The 24989-nt window shown below is 32.5% G+C and overlaps 5 protein-coding genes across 5 annotated transcripts; 4 read left to right on the top strand and 1 right to left on the bottom strand.

Moving 5' to 3' along the window:
- Nucleotides 1-219: 219 nt before the first annotated feature.
- FPOAC1_011574 (uncharacterized protein) lies at nt 220-4240 on the bottom strand (the record flags this gene model as incomplete). Its single annotated transcript, XM_044855946.1, has 15 exons — nt 220-919; nt 970-1060; nt 1110-1496; nt 1547-1646; nt 1702-1787; nt 1841-1887; nt 2862-2876; nt 2930-3147; nt 3196-3229; nt 3291-3537; nt 3590-3602; nt 3657-3805; nt 3853-3871; nt 3928-4054; nt 4104-4240. 15 exons carry the CDS (start codon nt 4238-4240, stop codon nt 220-222), a joined length of 2370 nt encoding a protein of 789 aa, XP_044703259.1.
- Nucleotides 4241-4940: 700 nt separating this feature from the next.
- On the top strand, nt 4941-6332 carry FPOAC1_011575 (uncharacterized protein; the record flags this gene model as incomplete). The annotated part of the gene is made up of 1 exon (XM_044855947.1): nt 4941-6332. One exon carries the CDS (start codon nt 4941-4943, stop codon nt 6330-6332), a length of 1392 nt encoding a protein of 463 aa, XP_044703260.1.
- Nucleotides 6333-19976: 13644 nt separating this feature from the next.
- Nucleotides 19977-21356, top strand: FPOAC1_011576 (uncharacterized protein; the record flags this gene model as incomplete). Its single annotated transcript, XM_044855948.1, has 1 exon — nt 19977-21356. The coding sequence occupies one exon, from the start codon at nt 19977-19979 to the stop codon at nt 21354-21356; it is 1380 nt and encodes a 459-aa protein (XP_044703261.1).
- A 417-nt stretch (nt 21357-21773) lies between these two features.
- On the top strand, nt 21774-22602 carry FPOAC1_011577 (uncharacterized protein; the record flags this gene model as incomplete). Its single annotated transcript, XM_044855949.1, has 2 exons — nt 21774-22234; nt 22284-22602. The coding sequence occupies 2 exons, from the start codon at nt 21774-21776 to the stop codon at nt 22600-22602; spliced, it is 780 nt and encodes a 259-aa protein (XP_044703262.1).
- A 565-nt stretch (nt 22603-23167) lies between these two features.
- On the top strand, nt 23168-24916 carry FPOAC1_011578 (uncharacterized protein; the record flags this gene model as incomplete). The annotated part of the gene is made up of 3 exons (XM_044855950.1): nt 23168-23567; nt 23626-24403; nt 24454-24916. 3 exons carry the CDS (start codon nt 23168-23170, stop codon nt 24914-24916), a joined length of 1641 nt encoding a protein of 546 aa, XP_044703263.1.
- Between the last annotated feature and the right edge of the window lie 73 nt (nt 24917-24989).

Here is a 24989-nt window from a genome sequence, read left to right on the forward strand (position 1 = left end):
TTCACTGCTTCGCCGGTGACTCATTTGCCGTCCCGCCTAGAATTTGAATAGAGGCTGTGCAGTATGAGATTCATCGTCGTCACAGCCACTGTCATTGAATAAAAAAATATTGTACTTTGCAATTTCACCTTTGCGCATTATCGTTTGTATCAGGCCATAAAGTAGAGATTGTATATTCATCAAACGTGATTTCGTTATCATAAATCATCTATATAAAATTCATTTCGCTCGATCTGCTGCCCCTTTGAGAATACGGCCAAGAAGAACATGCGACGTCTTTGCACCTTGCGATGCCCTCCCGAGCTGCTGCAATGCTGCAGTGGCATTTTCAATCGCCGCCATCACCTCTACCTTTTGCAACATATTGTCTCTGGTCAGAGTTGTACCCAGAAATGCAGCCGTGTCGAAAAGACATAGTACAGCAAGATGGAAGTGCACATCTCCATCCATCGCGTGCAATGACCAACGCCCAGCTATGTTCAGTGCCTTCAAAGAATACTGTGTTGCTTCTTGATGCATCTTCTGAACCTCTGGCAGCGTTGGATCTATGGACGAATTTGACAAATATGCTTTATATGGTTGAAGAATCATGAAATACGCCATGGCTTGGACGTAGTAACGATGTGTTATGAGCCATGGCCATTTTTTATCATTGGTTGTGTCAGTGTTGTCTATCCTGTAGACAGGTGGCAAAGATTGTAGGTATGCCTCAACCATTTGGCGATGGATGCGGATTTCCATTGGTGAGTCGATACGATGGGGTGTATGCCAGCGCTTGGAAAGAGATGATACAAGCTCGTATTGTAGCCTTGTAGAGAGTGTCGGGGATGGTGGTACGGTCGCCAGATTGACTTCCACATCAGGATCTGAGTCGATATCGTTCATTATCATAGGACGTCCCAGAGTCAAGGATAGTTGCCTAAGGGAGGTCAGTGATTGTACTCGGTACAATGCTCAATTATTGCTTACCAGTTCCAGCAATGCAATGTCCGCCAGATTTGTCTTCCGATCTGTGCCTCTGTTCTAGACTCTGCTGTGCAAGGCCGGGCTTCATGAAAACCTGGTATTAAATGTTAATCACAGCCATTGACGTGCGGGTGTAACCTTACCCAACTCGTATGCTTCTTGTATCGCCAACCCGATTGTGTGCCATGCCTCGATAAACCTGGCTTCACCCTGGAACCAGCATATTGAGAGCACCTTCCACTGGAGATTTGTCAAACTGTACGACCCAGCGGATGTCGTCATGGCAAGCCTTTGTCCAGCGCTATGATAGTCGGTGGACGAGCTCTCAGATAGATGGGTTGCATCACCCTGCGGGAGCTGCTGTGCAACACAAGCGCAAATCATGAAGATTAGAGTTGTCAGCTGAGCATCTTGGTACTGCTCTTGCTCTGTCTTTGTAGACCAGTCGACATATTGCTGTATGAACAAGGATGGGTTTATTATGCTGTAGTGGTGATTGATATCACTAAAGAATGATTCTATGAGAGCATCTGAGAATGTCAGCCAAATCAAGATAATTTTGTCAGCGCAAACTTCATACCTAATGTTGGTTTGGAAGGGAGGACGTCTAGTATATGTTGAGATTGTAGACTGGCGATGCAATCATTTAGTGAAACGTCGTTGGGGGTTTCCAGGTGATGCTACAAGCGAGGTTAGTGCTATTAAGGCTTAAACAGCATTGACTTCAGGGCTTACCAGTGAATATGGGGAGGGGTAGGGTCCCCAGCTGGGATGCTGGTACATTTTGAGTTTGCGGATGGCTGCAATAGTTACGCCGCTAGCTAGTGGGAAGAACTGAATGTATGTTCAGAAAAGGTGTAAACAACTAACTAACAATCGGACAAGAAAGAGGAAGTATGGAGGAATTTAGGGCTGAGCATGCTGTCTTTATCAGATTGATCAACATGAATGACTCTTTTGTTTTCCGATGCTCTTTCAAAAAGTCGGTGTTGGCCGAAATGCTTCGGTCAAAAACCCTCGCCGAAAGCTTTCGGGAATTCCACCCCCGATAGAAAAAACATTGCCTGCCTGCCCGTCGTGTCGGGCCTGCATTGCATGAGTACTAGCGAGTGGGTGAGGGAGCACTTGAGAGATAAGGTGGTATCGCTTTGCCTTGGCTACTAGGTAGGTACCTAAGCAAGTGCTGTGCAACATTACTTCACCAGCCCTGACTCCCCCTTTCGGCCAACAGGGAATGCGAAACGACAAAGCAGAGACACAAAAGAAGAGATAGATTTACGATATCATTTGTGAATGACCAATATTGTTTCTTTCGGTAGCCGCCAAAATCCGTGTCCAGTCCGAAGGATTCAGTGAAACAAAAATTGCCTGAACACCTTCTGACAGACGGCCTGGCGCAGGGATATCCTGGCTGAAAACAGGGGTAAGGTCGATCTTACTTGATAGTTTGTTGCTTTAAAGTGGGTTGACAGTAGAACACAAACAAGCTAAAGTCAATCAGCCTAGGGCTCGGTCTTCCAATTCAGCTCATTTCACAACAGTCATTGGATCGGGTAGTCTTCATCAATGTCGGTGGTTTATGGAAGTAATTGCTTATATTGTCTCACTATCTGAACCAACAGTCAGATCACAGTCAGATCCTCGTGTTGATCAACTCTATCTAATACCCTCAATGCCGAATAATCACGGCAAAGTAACAAATGATCACCAGGCTCAAAAGAAACGACCAGGATACATTCTGAACCAATGAAGAAAGACTCTTTGACCAACGTCCCGAATGCATATTGGTTGCATGACGTTGGTGCTGCTGCTCCCTCTGCTGCAAATACTGGGGATTGATCATCACATCAACCAACCGGCTTTGTCGAATTTCTTGTGCCTGTTTCCCAAAGTACCTCCCCGATTGGAAGCTATCGCATGTTAGTAACGCGGTAATGGCGGATGCAGAAAGTAGAGCAAGTACCTCCATGTGACATTAGCTTGAACAACGTTTTGGATGCCCTCGACATATCGTGTCACCTGAGCGTCAATTTCTGGTCCCCAACTTGGTAGTTCCGCTATCACCGTTTGCCATTCTTGGTATCGTTCTTCGAGCAGTGCACCCACAGTATCAAATGCTTCTTGTGGGGATTGACCAGCCATTCGACAAGAGGCGACCATGCTGAAAGGACAATCATCGTTCTGTACGCTGTCAGATAAAGTCATCTTACATCAGCCATTCTCTCCTACCTCTTCTTTTCTGTAGGATAAGATGTCATTGGCCCTGAAAGTCGTGTCAGTCAGTAATCACCATTGAACAGTCTTTGTTTCTTTTTTCAACGTACAACAAGACAAAGTCCACACCGAGACGTTCCAACGTTTGGATGACAGGGTTCTCAAACACCTCATCAGGTAATTGAATATCATGAGCAAATTCAACAAGATGATACAGAGGCGTAACGCCAGATGACAGTCTCCTAGTATGAAGCATTTCTTCAATACTTGGAATACTGTTGGAAGAAAAATGCTTCACATGATGAATGACACCGTCTGTGTAGTCTCTCATAGTGAGAGCAAATCTTGTACGAGCGCCTGTAACAGATTAGTCCAAGTCACAAATGGGGTGGAGAAAATCAAAACACACCAGCTGTTGAGCCCTTCACGATATCAAGTTAGCGGGAAGCAAATTATACGCAAGGGCTTGTACTTACCTCGGAAACTCTTCGAAAAATATCATCGTGAGCTTGCACAACACGAATCTTCTTCTTGGTAAAGGTCTTGCCCAGCATGTCTGCCATGAGACTATCGACAACAAACTGAGCCTGAGTTTGAGCATTCTTCAATGACCCTTCATCAAACACTACAGATTGTTAGTTGACTTGGCAAAATAGCAACAGTATCACCTACAATCATCAAACGGAAATACCTAAAGAGTAAAAATCAGTTTCAGTACAAGATGTGATAGTAGAAGAGGGGCCTTACCCAGTTACCCCAATCGCACATAGTCTTGAGTTTATCATGAGGTGCATCAGGAGCCGCAATAGAGATGAAAAGAGCAAAGTCACAAAACTCGACTCTTTTCTTCATCCGAGGAGAGAACTGGCACTTTCTGGTTCATGTGAGTAGAATTACAACATAATTAGTTTTGTTCAACTTACTCTGAAAGCCATTGTTCAGAGACTGGCTTGACTGCCTCATAGCCTTTGTTGACACGAGGTGTTTGAACAACAAAACCTTTGAACAGGTCTGGCAGTACGACCGTAGTCTTGTCCTGCTTTCCGGCCGTCATGTTCATGGTTGCAAGTGATGTGTGTCAAGAGAGGGATGGATATAGGAGTGGAATGTGTGAGCCAAGTGTTATGTAAAGATTTGTCTGTTACTCTGCGAACAGTGTGACACAATGTCTAGACATATAGGATTGGTAAAGATAGGAAAGACAAGAATGTTTGTTTGATTTCAGGTTCATAGTGCGTCATTATATGCAACTTACATCCTGAAGAAGCCCCAAGGGTGTGCTCGACGTAAGCTGACCAAGCTAGGGAGAACCCATACCGTCTGGTGATACTTGACCGGGACTCTTTGCAAGACTATTGGGAGAGATATCACAAACATCTCGGACATAGTTTAAGTTTAGTCGATTTAGTTCATGACAATCACAGGCCAAGACACTAATATTCCGTTCAGCTCCCTTTGGGCTGATTGTGGGTTCCGAGTGATGGCTAGCGAATGTTGGTTGCCAGTACCCCCTGTAGGGAAGGGAGGAGATACTTTTCTGTACTTCTCGATGATATTGTGTCATGGCAGAGGCGTGTGATGAAGCTCAAAGGTTTAGCCTGAGATCGTCTACGTGATGGTGTCGAGGCTGTGGATAAAAGGGACGTTGATGGCACAGTAAAGCTTCAAGTCTACATCCCGATCCCACTTCATTATCTTGTGCTATCTACGCATATCACCAAAGCCTCAAATTGCTTTTTTTTGTATCCTTTTACACCATAATGGACTACTTCAAAGAACCTGTCCATGGAGACCAAGTTTGCACCATTGGAAACCACACTTTCACTTGGACAGACCAACACATCCCCAAATCCCAAACAGATCCTCTACGCTTCGAGTGTGACGAACTCGGTGCCTCGGCTGTGAAAAAGATTCAAGAAATCCATGATCAACTCAGACAAGAAGGACAACAAGTTAGCAGGGCAGACTTGTTCGAAACACTAAGCCAGTATCATGAACAAGACGCAGATCTGTCTCAGCTTTGGCAAGAAACACATCATGTTCCGTCCTGGGTTGACTGGGAACAAATTGCTAGAGGTCAGCGCTTCTTCTACAGATACGCTCTCGCAAACCTGATTGGTTTCGCCTTTCAAGGCTTTGTCGGCGAGAATTCCGCCTCAACAAGTGTGGTTGAAGTACTTGCGCGTACAGGTGGATTCAGCACGCGTGTACTCAGGAGACGCCTCCTTGAGACCTTTCAGATGGTCCTTCAAGTCACACACTCCCTTGAATCTATCAAACCGGGGGGCTCGGGTCACAGCTCGGTCATCAGAGTGCGTCTGCTGCACTCCATGGTCAGACAGCAGATCCTCAAGGTTGCCGCATCCAAGTGCCGATTCTTTGACCAAGAATCTCACGGGATACCAATCAACACTCTGGATTCCATCCACGCCATAGCCACTTTCAGCTGCAACCACGCTTGGCTACAGCTGCCGCTAATGGGTATCACGCCTGACCCCCAAGAAGTCGAGGATTACATCGCACTCTGGAGATACGTAGCGCATGTGATTGGCGCACCTCAAGAATACTACACCTCGGCCAAACAAGCTAAGGCAGTGATGGAGAGCTTAGCTTACAACGAGCTCTTTGTGACTCCAACGTCTGTCGTCATTGGACACAACTTTGTGGAAGCACTCAAGGACCTACCCCCGATCAACATCTCGGATGGGTTCATCCAAGCTGCCAGCCGTGTCTTGAACGGCCACGAGATCTGCGATCAGCTTGGTATGGGGAGACCAGGATGGTACGCGTATGCATGCTTCAAGGGCCATTGTTGGCTCGTTTGGGGCTTGGCTACGATGCAGCAATGGGTCCCGTCCTTTGACGACAAGATGGTTCAGCTGTGCAGGGAGGGATTGCATAATGCCATCATTCATAGTAGCCAGGGGCTTGGTGGTGGGTCCATTCTTGATTTCAAGTATGTTCCTGATGGGAGAATACAGGGCAAGGAGAAGAGTGGGCGAGTGGAGGGGCAACTTTGGTTCTTTGAACGCCCACTTGAGCTGATTTACTTGATCGTATTCATCATTGGTTGCCTCCTTGTCCTGGGAGTATTATCAGGCGTGGCTCAGTTGGTGGTTGGTATATCAGGGTCGCAGAAACTGTTTGTTTAGGCTTAGATAGGGCTTCTAGTAATCCACTTAGAGTTTGTTAGGTCCATGCAATCAGCAATAGCGTATTCCTATGTCGTATCTACCACACGGGAATTGCCATTGTCGTTCTATCAGCCTTGTTAGCTACTGTGCACGGACATGCAGACATGTATGTAGGCAATAGTTGAGGGCAAACGCGCCATCAAAGAATTCAAGGGATGATCTTACATTGACATGACGATAATTTTTCCGTTCACTTGATCACTGTCTCCATCCTACAACTGAGACACCATGACTAGCAAGTCCCAAGATCTGACAGATCACCAGCGATCTGTCAGGAGGTGAACGTGCCCCGATCGATCCGGTATGAACATCATATTTCTTTGTTTCTCACTATCAAGGGAGGCCTGTCTGTTGACGTGATGATGTCCAAACAAACCGGCGCCACTCGGTCGTCTGCCTCGTTCAACACTCTCTTGTTGGTACATGATTCGTTAGGGTGGGTCGAAGTGCAGGATCTGCAATCACTTACAAGGGTTGTTTTCCAGCCATGATCAAAACCCCCCCTGTTCATCATTTGCGCTTCACCCACTACACCTGATGGAGCGAGTTTTAGTGAGTGTCTTAGCAGCAAACAGCCTGACCTGACAGCCAACAAGATATCGTATTCCATCCCATAATCTTGGACTTGAGACTAAAGACCTCTGATTTACTCTGTCAGCCTCTTTTCGATTACGCCGAGCGATCCGCGTCCTTGCTAGAATTCCTTTTATCTATATCCTCAGCTGCCATGTCCAAAATCTGTCTCTAATTTAGTAATAAACTAACAAGGGATTCGTACATCCTGGACATGAGCGAATTTAGCCTTAGGGTACCACTGACTCGGTTCTGTCTCTCTAGACACTAGATATGCAAGAATGGCCTCCTGTCACTCCATGCACTAGCAAGGGCCGTGCCGGCGCGAACCATTGCGGCCTCTTCCTGTCACTCCTGTTGGTCATGCCGACAGCGACAAGACTGGCATGCTGAACAAGGGTAGCAGTGATTTATCATCATTATCAATGAGCATTAGCGGATCTTAGCCATGAGACATGATCGTCAGTTCCGGCTGGCCGGATGAACTTCATTGCATGTTGGAGGTAGCCAAGTTTTCCCGGTTTTGTGACCAACAACTGATTTCCCATGCTAGCCTTGCTTGATTTTAGAGTGCATGGGTGTTCGTATCCACGATGGATAGTTTTCGGCTAGCATATTGGTACCTTGCAGCCCAACACGAGGCTTTTTGAGTAGCAATTTGTCAACGTAAGTAGCTGACTGTGTGAACAATAACAAATACAGTCCGGATTGTCCTGTTTCTTGAGATTATCAGGCTCATTCGGGGCATGTCTCTTGCAGCCCTATTAAATTAGACTACGAGTCATGCCCCAGAGCGACAGAGGCCTCGACCCTGATATCATAAAGATAGAATTGTCGTGACGGCTTAAACTGGCGCTTAGACGATTATTGAGTTTTCAGGCCTCAACCTCGGATTCTCGATGTTTCTGTCACCCTGTTACGGGGGTTAGCCCCACCCACCTTAGTCATCACGTTAGTGGCCTTCACCACGGCGCTAAAAGTAGATAGGTCGCACATATATAACAAGGTTATTATATTAGCTAAGTTATTATAGCTAACTATAGCGCAGAAGGCGCTATAATAATAACTATTAATAAAATAACTAAAGTAAATAAGGCTAACTTTTATAATATATTACCTTAATCTCTTAATAATATTATTTATAATATAAATTAAACTATATTAATTCTTTATATAGTAATTAAATCTTATTTTTTTTTATAAATATAATAATATATTTTTTAATTAATTATTTTATAATAATATATCTTTATATTTTAAAGGCTATTTAATTTAATAATTTCCTTTTTTTATTATTTTTTTATAAAATTCTTATTTTTAAGTATTTAATTATATAATTTTATTTTTATTATAATAAATATATTTTTTTATTTTTTAAAAGATTATAAAGGCTTTATTTCTATTTATATAATTATTATAAATTTAAATAAATTAATTCTATTTATATATTTATTTTTAATTATTTAATTTCTTTAGAATAATTTTATAATAAATCTTTTAATATTTATTTATTATTAATATTTTCTTTATATTATATTAAATATTTAAATAAAAATAAATATAATCTATTTAAATATAAAATATATAGTTTAAGATTATTAATATAAATCTTATATATTTTAAATAAATTAATTAAGTTTTTTATTATATAAATAATATTTAAGTTTTATTAAATAATTATAAAAAGATTTCTTTATATTTTATAAAACTTAATATATAATTTTTCTAGTTTATTAAGATATTTTTATATTATTATATTTATTTTTAATTATAATAATAATAATAATAACTTAATATTTATTTATAAACTTTATTAATCTTAAATTTCTATTTTTAGCTTTTTTTTTATATTAATAAAAATTAAATTAAATTCTCTTAAGGTTAAGTCTATATTCTTTAAATAATTATTATTTAATAAAGTATTTAAAATATTTAAATATTATAAAAAGGTTTAAAGTTAAATATTATTATAGCTAGTAATATTTTTAAATTCTTAATATATTAATAATTAAGATTTATTAAAATAAGTATTAATACTTAATACTATTAATTTAATAAAAGGCCTTTTTATTTTACTGCTTATTTTTATAATTAGTTTTTTATTAAATATATATTTTATTTTAATAAGCCTATACTCTATAAATATAATATTAAATTAAATTTAAATTATATTTTATACTTTATTATAATAGCTTAAAATACTATATTAAAAAAGTAATTATTATTATTATAATAAATTACTTAAAGCTATTTAAATATTATATTTTAATTTAATTCTTAAGTATTTAAAATTTCTATTTTATTTATAAAGTAATAATATACTTTATTAATAAATTTTATTATATAATTTATAATTAATAAGATATATTTATATTTATTTATTAAAGATAAATTAATAGGCTTAAGGTAATTTATTTTAATAAGCTTTTATAATATAAAGTATAAAATATTCTTAGGTTATATTTAAAGAATTTAAAGTACTATTTATTAATATATTATATAGAAATAATAATAATTCTTAGTATTATTTAATCTTAAAGGCTATTAATATTTTTCTTTTAATTTCTTAATTATTATATTTACTATAAAATATCTATATATATTATAAGCTTATTATAAAATAAGTAATATCTTATTTTTTATTATATATATTATTAATAATTTATTACTTTCTATATAGTATAAAATCTAATTAATAATTTTATATTATAAAATATATTACTTTATTAATCTCTATTAACTCTTCTTAATTATACTTATATTATTAAATAGTATAAAAATAATCTCTATATACTAAGATTTATTTTTCTAATAGCCTATAAATAAGTAAAATAAAGTAAATAATAATTTCTTTAATAATTTCCTTTTTAATAGAATTATATTTATAGTAAGTTCTATAGTATATATTAAAATCTTTATAAATAGTATTTTATTAAAGACTCTTTTAATACCTAGCTTTAATTCTACTAGTTTAATATTATTTTATAATTCTTCTAGTAAATATAATATTCTATCTATTAAGTATAATAGTTTATCTTTATAAAAGTAATAAATAAACTTAATATTAAATTCTCTTAGGATTTTAATCTATTAGCTAACCTTATTATATAAATAACTTAAGTTTATTATAAAGTTTATAATTCTCTTATAATTAATATAAACCTTTATAAAGTATATTAAGTATAAGATTATTTATTTAGTTTCTTTTAGTATTTTAATTACTATAAGTATTTCTTTCTTAAGTATTATATATTTTTACTTAGTATTATTTAGCTTACTACTTATCTATATAATAACCTTTATATATTTATAGTTTATAAAGATAATCTCTTTACTTAATAATATTTTATTAAATTAAGAAAATATAGTCTTTATACTTATTTTAAAGGTATTAATAGCTAAGTAAAATTATTTTAATAAATTAGCTCTTAAGATAGTATTTTTCTAGATATTATTATAAATCTTTTTAAATATTATTTATACTTTAAAGGTCTATATTAATATATTTTATAAAATATTTATTATTAATATTAATATTTTACTTATTTTAATTTTCTTAATAACTTATTTAAAAAATATTACCTTAATAATATAAATAAGATTAGCTTTCCTAGGGATAAACTTTTATATAAATAATATAAAGTATAGAAATTATTATATATTATTTTAAATATAAAGTAAATTCTTTTTAAAATATTTCTATAGTTACTTAAACTTCTCTTAGTATTTTAATAAAAAGTAAATTCTATTTATATTAATTAAAAATCTAAGAGTTTTAACTTATAACTTAAATAATACTATTTTCTTCCTAGTTAAATTAATTAATACCTATATAATTCTTAAAAAGTAGAATTTCTATAGGAATTTAAAGTATTAATTAAATATTTTTAATACTATATTATAATTATTAATATAAATAAAGAATATAATTATAAATTCTTTAAAATATCTTAGTATAAACTAAAGTTTAATACTATCTTTAAAGTTAAAGTAATTAAATATAAAGTCTTTAAAGTATATATAGGTATTAAATAAGCTAATAAGCCTTATTAATATATTATTATAATAATAAAGGCTATTTAGAGTTTTAAATCCTATTTTAATTTTATTTAATTTAATAATAGAAATTCCTTAAAATCCCTATAATATATTTATTTAAAAGAAAACTTTTAATTTTCTATAGTAAATAGAGTCTAAGTTAGCTTCTATATTATAGTATAAGTATACTAATTTAATTATATCTTTATTAATTATCCTATAGTTATATACTATATATAGTTATATTAATTATTTTAGTTTTAATTCCTTAGGCTTAAAAACCTAAGTTATAAGTATTACCTAAGGTCTATTACTATATATAATTAAACTGTATTTTTCTATAAAAAATAGAAATTCTTATATAGCTTTAATATTATATTAGCTATATCTTTTATTTAAAACTAATTATAATATTATATTATTCTTAAGTAAAATATAATACTCTATAAGATTAATTTATTTAAGTTCCTTAATATTTAAAATAAAATAATCTTTATATATATAATATAATTATATAACCTTAAACTTTTAAGCTAGTATTTTAATTATATTCTTTAATTTAATCTTATTAATAATAAACTAGAAAACTATAGTTTTATAGAGTAAATTAAAAAGCTAATAGAATTACTTTAAATTTTATAAAAATAAAAGGTTAGCCTTAATTTTTAAATTCCTTATATAAAATAAAGATAAGGTTATTTCTTATATATTTTAATATTAAAATTATACTATTTTACTTAACCTTAAAGATCTTAAAATTAAAATTTTTAAAATTTTAAAGTCTTATTTACTAATATCTTATCCTATTTATAAGATATTTATATCTTACTATATTAAATACTTAGGTTTAGCTTATTTAAAGTTAAATATATATATTATTAATATATTTTATATTATAGGTTTTTAGTAATTTCTATAATTTATTATATTAGAATTTAAATTACTATATAGTAATTTAAGTTTTAATTTTTTAATTTTCTTTACTTATTTAATTATATTAGTATTATAAGTATTAAGGTAATTTAAAGAATTAACTCTAGGTTTAATATTAACTATCTAAGCCTATTTAGCTATTATTAAGATTATTATTAAGCTATTAGTCTATTATATTTATAGGTATATTAGATTTTCTATATTAATAAACTTAATTTTTAAATTTAATATTTAATTTATTTTTTTAATAGTTTAAATTTTTATAGTATTTAGATTATTCTTAATTATAAGTATTTAATATCTATTTCTTATTTTTATAGCCTTTAATATAAAATTAGAATTTTATATTTCCTATTTAGTTATTTATATTAATAGTAATATTCTTTATTCTAGTTTAGTATTTAATATTTTAATTTACTTTAAGGTTTTTAAGTTTACTAGTATTTAATTAATAGCTTTAATATTTAATATTATAAATTACTTAGGTTATATTATTATAGTCTTAAAATAGTTTATTTAATAGTATTTTATTTTATATTATTATTTTATTATTTTTTACTATAGTATTTAGATTTAAAGTAAAAAAGTTATATTCTATTTATATTAAAGAGGTAAAGATTTTAATTTTAATATTAAGATTTTAATTTCTAATACCCTAGGTTTTTATATTATTTATTATATAAATATAAAGTTTAGATTTTTAATTTCTTTTTATAAAAGCTTTTAATTTATTATAAAAGTAAATTCTTTATTTATAAATCTTATATATTATATTTAGTAATATATATAATAAGTTTTAAATTTTAATTATTAAGGTAAAGAAAGTAAGTTTATATTATATATAGAAAGTAAACTCTTAGTTATTTTCTCTTTAATTAATATAAAAGCTTCTATATATTAAAAAGATAGCTATAAGAAAAAAAAAAATACTAGGTAATAATTAAAAAGAGGATAAATAAGAATAGTAAATATAATATCTTTATACTATATATACTTATTAGTAATAATATTATAAGAAGATAGTTTATTTTTATATATATTTAAAAGTAAAGTAATCTCTTAATATTAATCTTTAATATATTTAGCTTTATTTTAAAAATATAATTTTAATAATTATAAAAAATTTTTATAAAATAGTTATATTAAAGATTTAATATATAATAATAATTATTTATTATTTTAATATTATATAGTTTATTATCTTAATTTCTTATCTCTATAGTAATAATAAGGTTTTTATTACTTTAGTCCTTAATTTACTATTTTATTAACTTAGAGTTATTAATAGTAATACTTAGTTTTTTTAATTATTATTTTACTCTTAAGTTCCTTAGATTATACTATAAAATTTAATAAGAATACTCTTAACCTTATATAAAATCTATTTATTATTCTTAATATAGATAATATTCTTCTTTTCTAGCTTTTCTAATTAATTTTATTAATATACTAGATAGTTAGTCTTAATTCCCTATATTAATTAGTATTAATATAAGTAAAGTATAATATTTAATATAGAATATTTATTATTAATTCTCTTTATAATAAGTTTTTTATTAATATAGTATTTAATTATTTAAATATAATATAGCTAAGAATAGTTAATAAGTAAATCCTAATTACTATTTTTATTAATAAAGTAAATTATAATTATTATTAAAATATTTCTTACTTATAGCTCTAGGATAATAAACTATATAATATAAATAACTTTATTATTTATTAAATAAATTAATTCTTTTTTTAATAAATTAAGTAATTATATTTTATTATCCTTAAGGAAATAGCTATTAATTAAGTTTATTTCTAATTTACTATCTAATAAAATTATATTAATTTAATAATTTCCTAAGTACCTAGTAATATAACTTAAAGTAATAGCTACTATTTCCTTAGGTAATTTACTATTTAAGTAAATAGCTAGGTATTTTAAATTTATATCTTATATTAAGTTATAAATAAATACTTCTATAGATACTAGGAATTCTTTTAAATCCTTATTTATCTTTATTTTTAGAATCTATTTAAATAATATTAAAATATTTATTAATTTCTCTTTATATTATATACTCTTTAGCTTTTAATAATACTATATAAATTATAATAGCTATTATTAAATAAATAGTATAATCTAAAGTAATTTTAATATATTTATAGTAATTAATATATCTTTAAGATAATAGTTAATTTTAAAGTTTAAGATTTTATACTATTTAATTACTTAGATCTTATTAAGAAAATAATATAATTTCTTAATAATATTTAAATCTATTTTACTAGACTTATTCTATTAATTCTTTATTATATATTTCTTAATATATAGTTTTAGCTTATCTTAAAGTTTAATAAACTCTACTTTTAAAATTTCCTTAAATAGGTTAATATCTATTTTATTATTATTTATTATAAATACTTTAATATAGTCTCTTAATTTAATTATATAAAAACTAGAAATAGATTAAGGTTTATTTTAAAATAAAGAATATTAAATCTATTCTAAGTAATTAATAATAGCTTTTATTAATATTATAAATTTCTTATTATTTATAACCTTTTCTTTATTATTATATATATTTTTTTTAATTTTTATATTAAGAAGGTTTTATATTTAAGATTAAAATATTAAGTATATTATTATTTTAGCCTCTAAAGGATATTATAGTTTAATAAGAGAGTATTTAAGTTATAAGCTATTATTCTTAGGATATTAAAGTTTAAAAAGCTTTCTCTTAAGATATTAAGGTTTAATATAATTAATATTTTACTAGAAAAGTCTTATTAGAATTTACTTTCTTTATTATATTACCTATAAAGCTTTATAATTATATTAAACTATTAATATTAATATAAAACCTATTAAAAGTCTTAATATTTTAAAGCTTAAGATAGACTTAATAATAATTATAAGCTTTATATAAAGTATTTATATTTAGTTTACTATTATTTATACTTTATTATTATAAAAAAGATTTAAATTATAAGTTTAATATTCTATATTCTAAAGTATTAAATAGCTTAAACTTTTATATCTTTATTTTATATAATTAAAATATTATTAATAATACTTATTACTAGAATTATTAAAGCTATTTATATTATTTTAATATATTTTATTATAAATTTAAAGATTATTATTATTTATTTATAAAGTTAAGTTATTTTAAAGAAGATTCTATAGCTAGTAAGTATTATTTATTTTCTTATTAAATAAGTTTTTTTTAATTAAATTCTTAATAAGCTTTAATTAAACCTTAATAAATTAAATAAAAAGATTCTCTATTTTATTATATTAAGTAAATTCTATATTCTATAGAGTAAGTAAAAGCTTTTTAATATTTAATAGTTTTAATTTATTATTAATACTATTTTAATAATTTTAAATTAAATAGTAAAGTTTATTAAAAATAAGCTTTTTAATAATAAAGCTATTAATTTATTATTCTATAGTATATAAATAATCTTAGATTTATTCTTAAAGGTATATATCTTTATATCTATTTATTATTTAAAGTATAATATTAATAAAGACTATTAAATAATAAATTACTAAGATATAATAATATAAATTTTATACTCTCTAAAGAAAATCTTAAAGTATCTTATTTATTTTATATTCTAGTTAATATATCTTTATAATTAAAGAATTATTATAATATTCTATAAGATTTTAATATTATTCTTTAAATAAAGGTTTAAACTCTATATAGGTTTTATAGGCTAGCCTTTTTTCCTTAAATTAATAGAGTATTAGCCCTATAAGACCTTATTAAAAAATAGCCTTTTAAAATTTATCTTTTAATTTAATACCTTTTAAATTATTATTTCTCTTTAAATTAAGGTTTTTATATTTAATTTATTTCTTAATAAAACTAATATATATATTTAATTTATAATTATTAAGTTTTCTTAAGAAAATAAAGTTATTTTTATTAATATTTATATTAATTTTAATATTTAAAGTATTTAAATTAAAATTAAATTAAAAAAGATTTTTACTTAAAGAATATTTAATAATAAATATTAAGCTAAATAGTAATAATAATAAGGTATTAAAGAATTATTAAGATTTAAAGTTAAAGAAAACTAAAGTTTAATTAATAAATAGTAATAACTTAAATAATAAAATCTTAAGGCTAAGTAATCTTAAAGTAATAAATTAAAGAAAACTAATAAGGGATTCTAAAATATATATAATTAAATAAATAGAAATATAAAATTAATTTTTATATATAAAGATTAATTTATAAATTCTTTTAAATACTTCTTAATAATTATAAATAAAAAAAATAAAAATAATAATAAAAAGTATTAATATTAAGTTCTTAAGTATAATATAAAATAAAAAAAAACTAAGTTTATTAAGTAAAATTAATATTTATTTTAATCTTATTTCTATTAAAGTATAATTTTTTTTATTATTTTATTAAGAAATAGTAATTATAATAATATATTCTCTAGATATAAACTCTAAGTAATAAAATTCTATTCTTTATACTTTCTTTCTTTATATTAAAATCTCTATAGTTTAATATTATTATTATAATATTAAGGTAAACTTTATAGTAAGAATTTTTATTTTTATATTTTTTTAATAAAAAGACCTTTTAAACTTAAAAAGTAATATCTTTATTAAGATTATATCTAGGTAATATTATAATATAAATTAATAAAGTTTTATAGTAAGTAAAATTAAAGTTTTTAATACTTATTTTTTATATAAATATAAAATTTAATTTTCTTAAAATATTAACTTTTAAAAATAATTTTAAATATATCTTAAAGTTAATATTTATTATTAAAATTTTAAGGTTTTAATAGTAATTTATAATCTATATTTTAAGATTTTAAAATTTTAAAATTTAATATTTAAGTTTATATATATTTAGTCTATTATCTTATTATCTAGCTATATTTAGCTTTAATACTTAGGCTAACCTTATTATTAGCTTAATAAATACTTTATTCTTATAATTTAAATTTAAAGCTATTTATAAATTTTAATTTTTTAATTTAATTATTATTTAATAGTTTTACTTATAATTTTAAAATTTTAAAATCTAATTTTAAAATTTTAAAATTACTTAAATATTAAAACTATAGTTTAAGTATATATATTTTACTTTATTTTAATAATACTAAAAGTAAAATTAATATTTTAATTTTAAATATTTACTTAATCTTTTAATTCCTAGGGTAATTAATTTAATTTATTAATTTAATATTTAAAAGTCTTTTAAAGTTTTTAATTATATTAAGAGGTTTTAAAAATCTATATTTAAATATTATTTTCTTATTTTAGGATTTTTAATATATTTAATATTTAATATCTTAATTATATTAAATAATATTAAAATACTTAATATAATATATTTAATTTTACTTTAGATTTTATTAATTTATTAATTTATTCTATATAATATAATATTTAATTAATAGTATATATTTAATTTAAAGTAAGATTTATTTTATTTAATTCTTTAAATTATTTTCTTTATTTTCTTAAATTCTAATTTTATATTAATATAATATTATAATATTTATATATTATATTTATATTTAAAGTTTAAATTTTATATATATATAATTTCTTATTATTTATAAGCTTTATAGTATTTTAAAGAGTTTATATTATAATATAATATATTTCTTTTATATATTACTTTAATAAGTTATAAAGAAAAGTTTTTATATCTTTATTACTTATAAGCTATATATATTATATTAAAATTAAAGTTTTAAAATCTTATTATAATATATTTTTCTAATAATATATTATTTAATATAGCTTTATAATATTAAAGTTTTTTAAAAAAAAGAGTTTAATATATATCTTAATATATAAAATAAATCTAGAAATTTAATTTTAAAAAGTATTTAAAATAATCTTAATCTTATTACTATAAAAGTAAATAGGTTATATATATATAATAAGGTTATTATATTAGCTAAATTATTATAGCTAACTATAGCGCAGAAGGCGCTATAGTAATAACCGCTAATAAGATAACTAAGGTAGGTAAGGCTAACCCCTGTAACAGCGCCTTCTGCGCTGTGGTACGCCGTAACAACTTAGCCAATACAACAACCTCGTTACACGCATGCGACCTATCTACTTTTAACCCTCTAATTATTCTATAATCTAACCAGGGTTAAGATAAGATAAGATAATTTAAACACTTTGGGTAAACAAGTGTGGCATCGAGGCTGTGCTAGTACACTGGAAAACTATCATACCCGATACAACTAACACAATATCTTTGAAAATATAAAGTAAATAATAGAAGAACGGGATATAATTGCGAATATGGCTCTTTTTCAAGCTTTTTAGAATTTTAGAAGTTTAGGAAATGTCTAAAAATCTATAATCTTTCTTTCACGAATGCCTAATACTCATACATGCTCAGTTGCTTTGCTCATTTTTGTATCATACAATCCTGGTAACTGCCTGGTCGAGTCCCTTTTGAAAGACGCGTATAAATTGAACTTCATTTTTGTGTTCATATTTGTAACTAACAACATTCAAGTAGCGTTTCTAGAGGAGTTTTCTCCGCCAAATCTCATCTCGTACTCATCCTACTCCATGACAATTCCAACTTTATAACCTTAATCCAATCGGTTTTCTCAATACTGGTTTTATCCAACGTAAACAATGTGCTCGATGTGATGAAATCTGGACTCCCCTTCATCTTGGCTATCATCGATCAAATCTTCACTTTCCATCGATCAAATAACATCATGAATGGTATCTAGCGATCTCTTGTCGCCGTGCCTTTCAGCAAGCATGTCCATCCTGCCTTATATTCTAAAAAGAGCAGTTGAATCACTTAGACTTGGGAAACAGCATGTGTCTGAGGCAATGTCATTGTTCTTATTCTTTGTTTCTACCTACCTATTCAACACTCGCCCAATTACTAGAACCTGAGCCTAATCAAGCTTCCCCTGTTTGAACATGACTGGTTTGCATGAATAACATGCCGGATTTAATCACAGATACGGCCAGTAAGTTCACTGGAAAGTGGGAGCTTAGAGTATTCGGCATCATTTCGGTTGTGTTGGTCACCTTCCCTTCTGTTCATTGTTATGCTGGAGCTTCTTGGCGAGAGGTTCGCAATTAAAACCCATTGAGGAAGTCCATATCTGTAAGAACATGCAAAGGAACCAGGTCTATGAAGGCCCTTCTGCTTCCTCATTCGGAAGGTTACCTTTGCATTACGTACATGAATCGCGTGCATGGATGTAAGTTGTTTTTTTTAGATTTACCCAGCCTTGGGATCATATCCGAGCCAGCGTTTCCCGTCTTTGCCGTTGTTGCTGCATTTGGAGACTTCAATTATTATATCTTTTAATTTGAACGATTCCTGTCATTCTGTCAATAGCCTGTATCAGTTACTCTCTTTTGTTATGATGGTCAAGTGCACATATGTTATGTACAATCCTCTCGCTACCCATCCGCCCGCACCTACAAGTTAGCAACTGAGAAGTAAACATTTATCAAGCTTAGTTATCATAAACAACGAACTTATTGCATGATCCCTAGTCATTTATCGTCAGGTCCATCTCGGTATGCTTAGCATCCCGAAACCTTAAATCATCATCAAGGTTACATCCCCCTAGAATAGAGTTAGCGAGAAAGGTCCAACAACGTCTGACCTTACGCAAACAGGATAATAGTTCCACGCGCTAAACTCCAAGTAGTTTTACACTCAGTCTATGCTTGACTTACGATCCGTGCACGTGGCTACGACAGCAATGAGGCTGGTGCTTGTGGGACTCTTCAGTTACGGTCTGATCAATCGTTGGATGAGAAATGCAACGGGAGCCGATCAATTACCCCATGGGGCAGTTGTTATGTAAAGTTGACGGTTGGAGCTGATTCCATCCGTCATCCGTGGCTGAATTATAAGCGGCAGTTAATTGAAGCGGGGCGAAGTTGGGTCAATTGACGATCTGATTGTCTTGGAGTTGTTACTTATATATAACCTCAAGTATCTCATTGTCGAACAAGACTCTCACTCCACAACATCAACATTCTTTCGTTCAAGTCCTACAGTCTTCAAGATGTTGCCCAAGCTTCTTATCAGCGCTCTTTTCTCTGGTGCTCTCGCAGCCAGCCAGGAAACTCTTCCTTTTGCAGATGAGCCCAATCGATGTGACACAACCTGTCAACTCGGCTATCGCCAGGCTTTGGCCGGGGAGTCTAGTCTTTGGGTCAACCAAAACGTCTCGACCGATCCCTTCTACTCGAACCCCGCCAACATGTCAGAGTATTCTGCTGGTGACCTTGTCAAATGGGAGGAAATCCCAACTGCTCAGGCTACCAGACGATGGACTCTTCCTGGCGGAGCCAGCATGACTCGATTCTTCTACATGTCGGAGGATATCGATGGAAAGCCCATCCCAGCCACTGGATTCGTCCTAACACCTTACTCTAACCCTCTCGGAAAGGACAAGCCTTTCCGCACTGTCGTCTGGACCCATGGAACAGCGGGCGGAACTCGGCAATGCGCACCCACCAACCACCGCGGTCTGTACTACGAGTTCCAGGCCCCCTTTGCTCTTGTCAACCAGGGATACGTCGTCATTGCTCCCGATTATGCTGGTCAAGGAAGTGATATCCCTCAGGGCTTCATGTACGAATCTGGTGCTCTCCATGCTGCAGATGTCAGTTTCGGTCTCCAAGCCGCTCGCACAGCCCTCGGAAACAAGATCACCAAGGAATGGGTCGTTATTGGTCACAGTGAGGGTGGAATGACTGCATGGCGCACTGATGAACGAGAGGCTCAGGAAGGTAAGGCCACAGGTGGATTCCTGGGTGCTGTAGCTATGGCCCCTGCGCTCCAGCCTCTCAAGCTTATCCCCGAGTCTTTCCGCCGTGCCAAGGATGGCCCCGCTGGAGATGTTGTATCTATCTTCTTTCTCCAGTCTCTCGCTCGCCTCTATCCTTCCATCAAGGTCGAGGACTACGCCACCGACATTGTTCTCAGCCGAATTCCTCTCGCCGAACAAGGCTGCCTCGCCGCTGGAGGTGCTCTCTATGGAAGCCTGACTGTCAAGCAACTCTACAAGAACACCAGCTGGGTCGAGCATCCCGATTTTGTCGACTGGCAGAAGCGCTTCAACGGTGCTGGCCCTCACGAGCTTGCTGCCCCCATGCTCGTCATCCAGGGCGAGGCCGACATTCTTACTTACCCCGAGTACGCCGAGGAAGACTTCAACGAGACTTGCAAGGAGTTCCCCGAGTCTACTGCCGAGTACAGATCTTATCCTGATCTTGACCACGGTGCCGTGTTGCACGCTTCTGTTTCTGACTTTATGCCTTGGATTGCGGATCGTTTCAATGGTGTCAAGCTGGAGAAGGGATGCAAGATTACCAAGGTTAGCCCAGCTACCAAGAACTTTTCCCTTGTTACCCAAGACTGGCAGGCAATTATTCGATAAGCTGCAAGTCTAGTTGAGTGGTGACAGTATTTCTCATAATTTTTACTTCTTTGTACACAAACACTTAGTCCTGTTGGTTTCTTTAAGCACATAGATACAACCGAGAATATAATTGCTATTGCATAACAAGACAAAGAATCGCTTTGACTGTTGTCTGTGTACTTTACAAACGCTAGCGGTGTCTTTGGCGATTCGTTAACTAGACCCTGAAAAGTGCCCAAATTAGAACGTCCGTTCGTGATTCAGGCACAGGCCGATTTTAGTGCTGTGCTTCTTCAGCTGACCTTTTCTTGTACATAGCATTGAAATGACTTTCGCCCCTTGGAGTCCCTGTTTCATATAAAGAACCCCGTCATAAATAAGTGGCTCTCCCCAAAATTCCGTTTCGTTTCCAAAACATTTCCAAGTGGTAGTAAAATGGCTATCTGGAGCTCTCTTACAGTAGCCCTTGCCTTTGGCATCGCTACGATTCATGCTAGTCCCTGCAAGTCAGCATCTTCTGTCACGTTGAGCGATGCTGTGCCTTCATCTGTGCTTGCTGTGTCGGCAACTGACACCTCCAAATTCCCTTTGTCGTCAATCACTTCGGCCGCGACACGGACAACATCAGAATTGAAGAGGTCAACCACAGCAACGACTAGTACTACGACTACACGCGCGAGGAAGACAGATGATGATGCACCTGCCAGAAAAGTTACCGCGACTTCCACGCGTACATCGAAACCCAAATCGACCGCGATAAACTTGCTTGGCAACCCAGGTTTCGATGATTCTTCCGACATCTTCTTCTCTCAACCATGGGTCTTGAGGTCTTCGCAAGGAAAGTCCATCGCCGAGTTCAAAGACGACTATCCCGTCAAATCGGGACCGACAGCATTGTAAGCATTCCCTACTATTGCTCTCATCCAGCAATCTAACATATCGTAGATACATGTCGATCCTCAAAGATGGCGTGCCATCAATCGAACAATGGGCGGCAGGACTAGAGAAATCCAAGCAATACAGCTTGTCAACTTGGGTCGCCTATGAATCAGGAGCGGCAGGATGCCACGTTGATTTGAAGCTGGGCAAGACTCTCGTCAAAAGCCATGTCATTTCTAAAGGCCCGTCTGGTCGATATAAAAAGATTGAGGGCTTGACGACATCTAATTTCCAGATGGAATTGGTCAGTATGTGGTTGTACTGCCCTTCTGGTTCAACTGTGGCTATTCTGGTGGACGATTTCAGCCTGGAGGAGGTGGTGTAATGAGGCATTCTTCAGTAAACGATGGACACGACTGTCGGAGAGAGAGAGACAGCGCCACTGGGGAACGTCAGGGCATGAAATTATATACTTTCAGTAATATATATTAATCATTCCATTGTGATATCCTTAGTCGGTGAGTTAATGCTCTTGAATATTATAGTCCAGCCCAGCCCTAGTGGACCAGAACCACAGAAGGATTCACGGCGAGACACTGGTCTCTCACGTATTAATGCCGTGTATCCCCGAGTCCACTCTTCCCTTGGATCTGGACCCTTCGGGGCCCGGTAGAATAGAGTCTCCGTTGTCTGATATGCGGCTGCGACCGAACTAGCGACTCAAACGGGCTTCAAACCCGTCACGGAGGATTTTCCCAAAGCCGAGGAGGACTTTATCAAGCCTATCGTAGTTAAGAAGCCCAGGTTTCACGTATCTTAGCTTGTGAGTGTTAAATTATGGGCGGGGCTCTTTTTAGTTTTAGATCGCCACCGTTAGATATGGAAGTTAATAAAAACACATCCCTTGAACTTTCTTTTGTATCTTATTTCCAATTGACTTTTCGCCAAAAATGACAGATTCTTCGTCCAAATCGTCAACGGACCCATCGATGGCCGTTGACGCGCACACAAGCTCGAAACAAGCGAACAATGCCCTTCTTCCCTCCCATAGTAGCGACGACGACGAACAAGATGGCTTCCAAAATGATCAACAAGACCATCTGGACATGCAGCGTCTTGGTAAAAAGCAGCAATTCAAACGTACTTTCTCGCTCTGGTCTTCAATCGGTTTCGTGGCAATTTACATGGCTACATGGGAATTTGTCCTGATTTCGCTTGCGCCCGGCTTTACGAATGGAGGTTATGCGGGCGTGTTTTGGTGCTTTGTTACGACTACCACGGCCTATTCTGCTGTTGTGGCGAGTTTGGCAGAGATGGCTTCTATGGCGCCTACTTCTGGTGGTCAATATCGTGAGTCTCATTATCGCGTTTCCAAGATTCTTCAACTGACAGACAAACAAAACAAAAGACTGGGTCAGTGAATTCTCGCCTCCAAAGTACCAAAAGGTCCTCTCATATGCATCTGGCTGGATGACAACTCTTGGCTGGCTCGCTAGTTTCGCAAGTAGTTGTTACACAATCGCATTCCAAGTGCAAGCCTGTATCAACGTGACAAACCCAGACTTTGCCTTCACACCGTGGCAAATCGCGCTCATTATGTGGGCTGTCATCCTCATCACCATCGCCTTCAACACCTGGGGCACAGCCTTTTTCCCGCAGCTCGAAACAGCCAGTCTAATCGGCCATATCCTCGGGTTCTTCGCAGTCATGATTCCTCTCTGGGTTCTCTGTGATAAGAACTCCGCGGATGACATTTTTCTCCAGTTCACCGATCAGAGCGGATGGGACAACATGGGTTTCGCATACATTTCTTCTCAAATCTATGTTCTGTGGTGCTGTTTTGGATCAGACAGTATTGTTCATTTGTCCGAGGAAGTCAAAAATGCGTCAATTATCGTACCCAGAGCTATTTGGTGGTCATATGTCGGTAATGTTTTTTTCGGCTTCATCATGCTCATCACCATGCTTTTCTGCATCGGACCTTTAGATCCAGTGATTGAGTCGGATTGGCCTTTCATCACATTGTTTGATCGAACGGGTTCTCAAAGCTTGAATCTGTTCTTCAACGTCATCTTGTGGCTGTTGGTGTATCTAGGCAACATTACTACGCTGGCGACTTGTGCCCGTGAAACATGGGCTTTTGCTCGCGATCAAGGACTTCCTGGCTCAAAGTGGATTGGCCACATGTGAGTACTTGTCCACAAATTGTTTACTTAAAATGCTAATAATTTTCCAGGGACAAGAAATGGCACATGCCCTTCAATGCAGTCTATCTCATGTCCATTGGCGCCGCCCTCCTCAGTTTGATCCAGATCGGCTCTGATGTCGCCTTTACCGTTCTTGTGTCTCTCTCAACCCTTGGTATCATGACCACGTATCTGCTCAGCATCGGCTGTGTTCTTCTGAAACGCGTCAGAGGCGAAAAGCTTCCTTACGCACGATGGAGTTTGGGGCGATTTGGACTGGCTATCAATGCTTTCTCGGTGCTGTACAGCTTGTTCATCGTCATTCTCTGCTGTTTCCCCCTCACTTTACCTGTCGATACCGCGTCGGCGAATTGGGCACCTTTGATCTGGTTTGGCGTCATCGTGATTGCTGCGATCGCCTATGTGGCACATGGTAGGAAGGCCTACACTCCTCCTGTTAACTTTGTAGAGGGATTCAAGATGCAGGGAGTTGGACTACAGGAGTCTACATAGAGATGTTAGTCTCTTTCAAAAGTTGTTGCAAATCACAGTTGTGTCCATTATTCTTGATAGTCTCGCAGTAATC

Source organism: Fusarium poae, chromosome 4 (assembly GCF_019609905.1).
Source record: "Fusarium poae strain DAOMC 252244 chromosome 4, whole genome shotgun sequence".
Taxonomy (NCBI): domain Eukaryota; kingdom Fungi; phylum Ascomycota; class Sordariomycetes; order Hypocreales; family Nectriaceae; genus Fusarium; species Fusarium poae.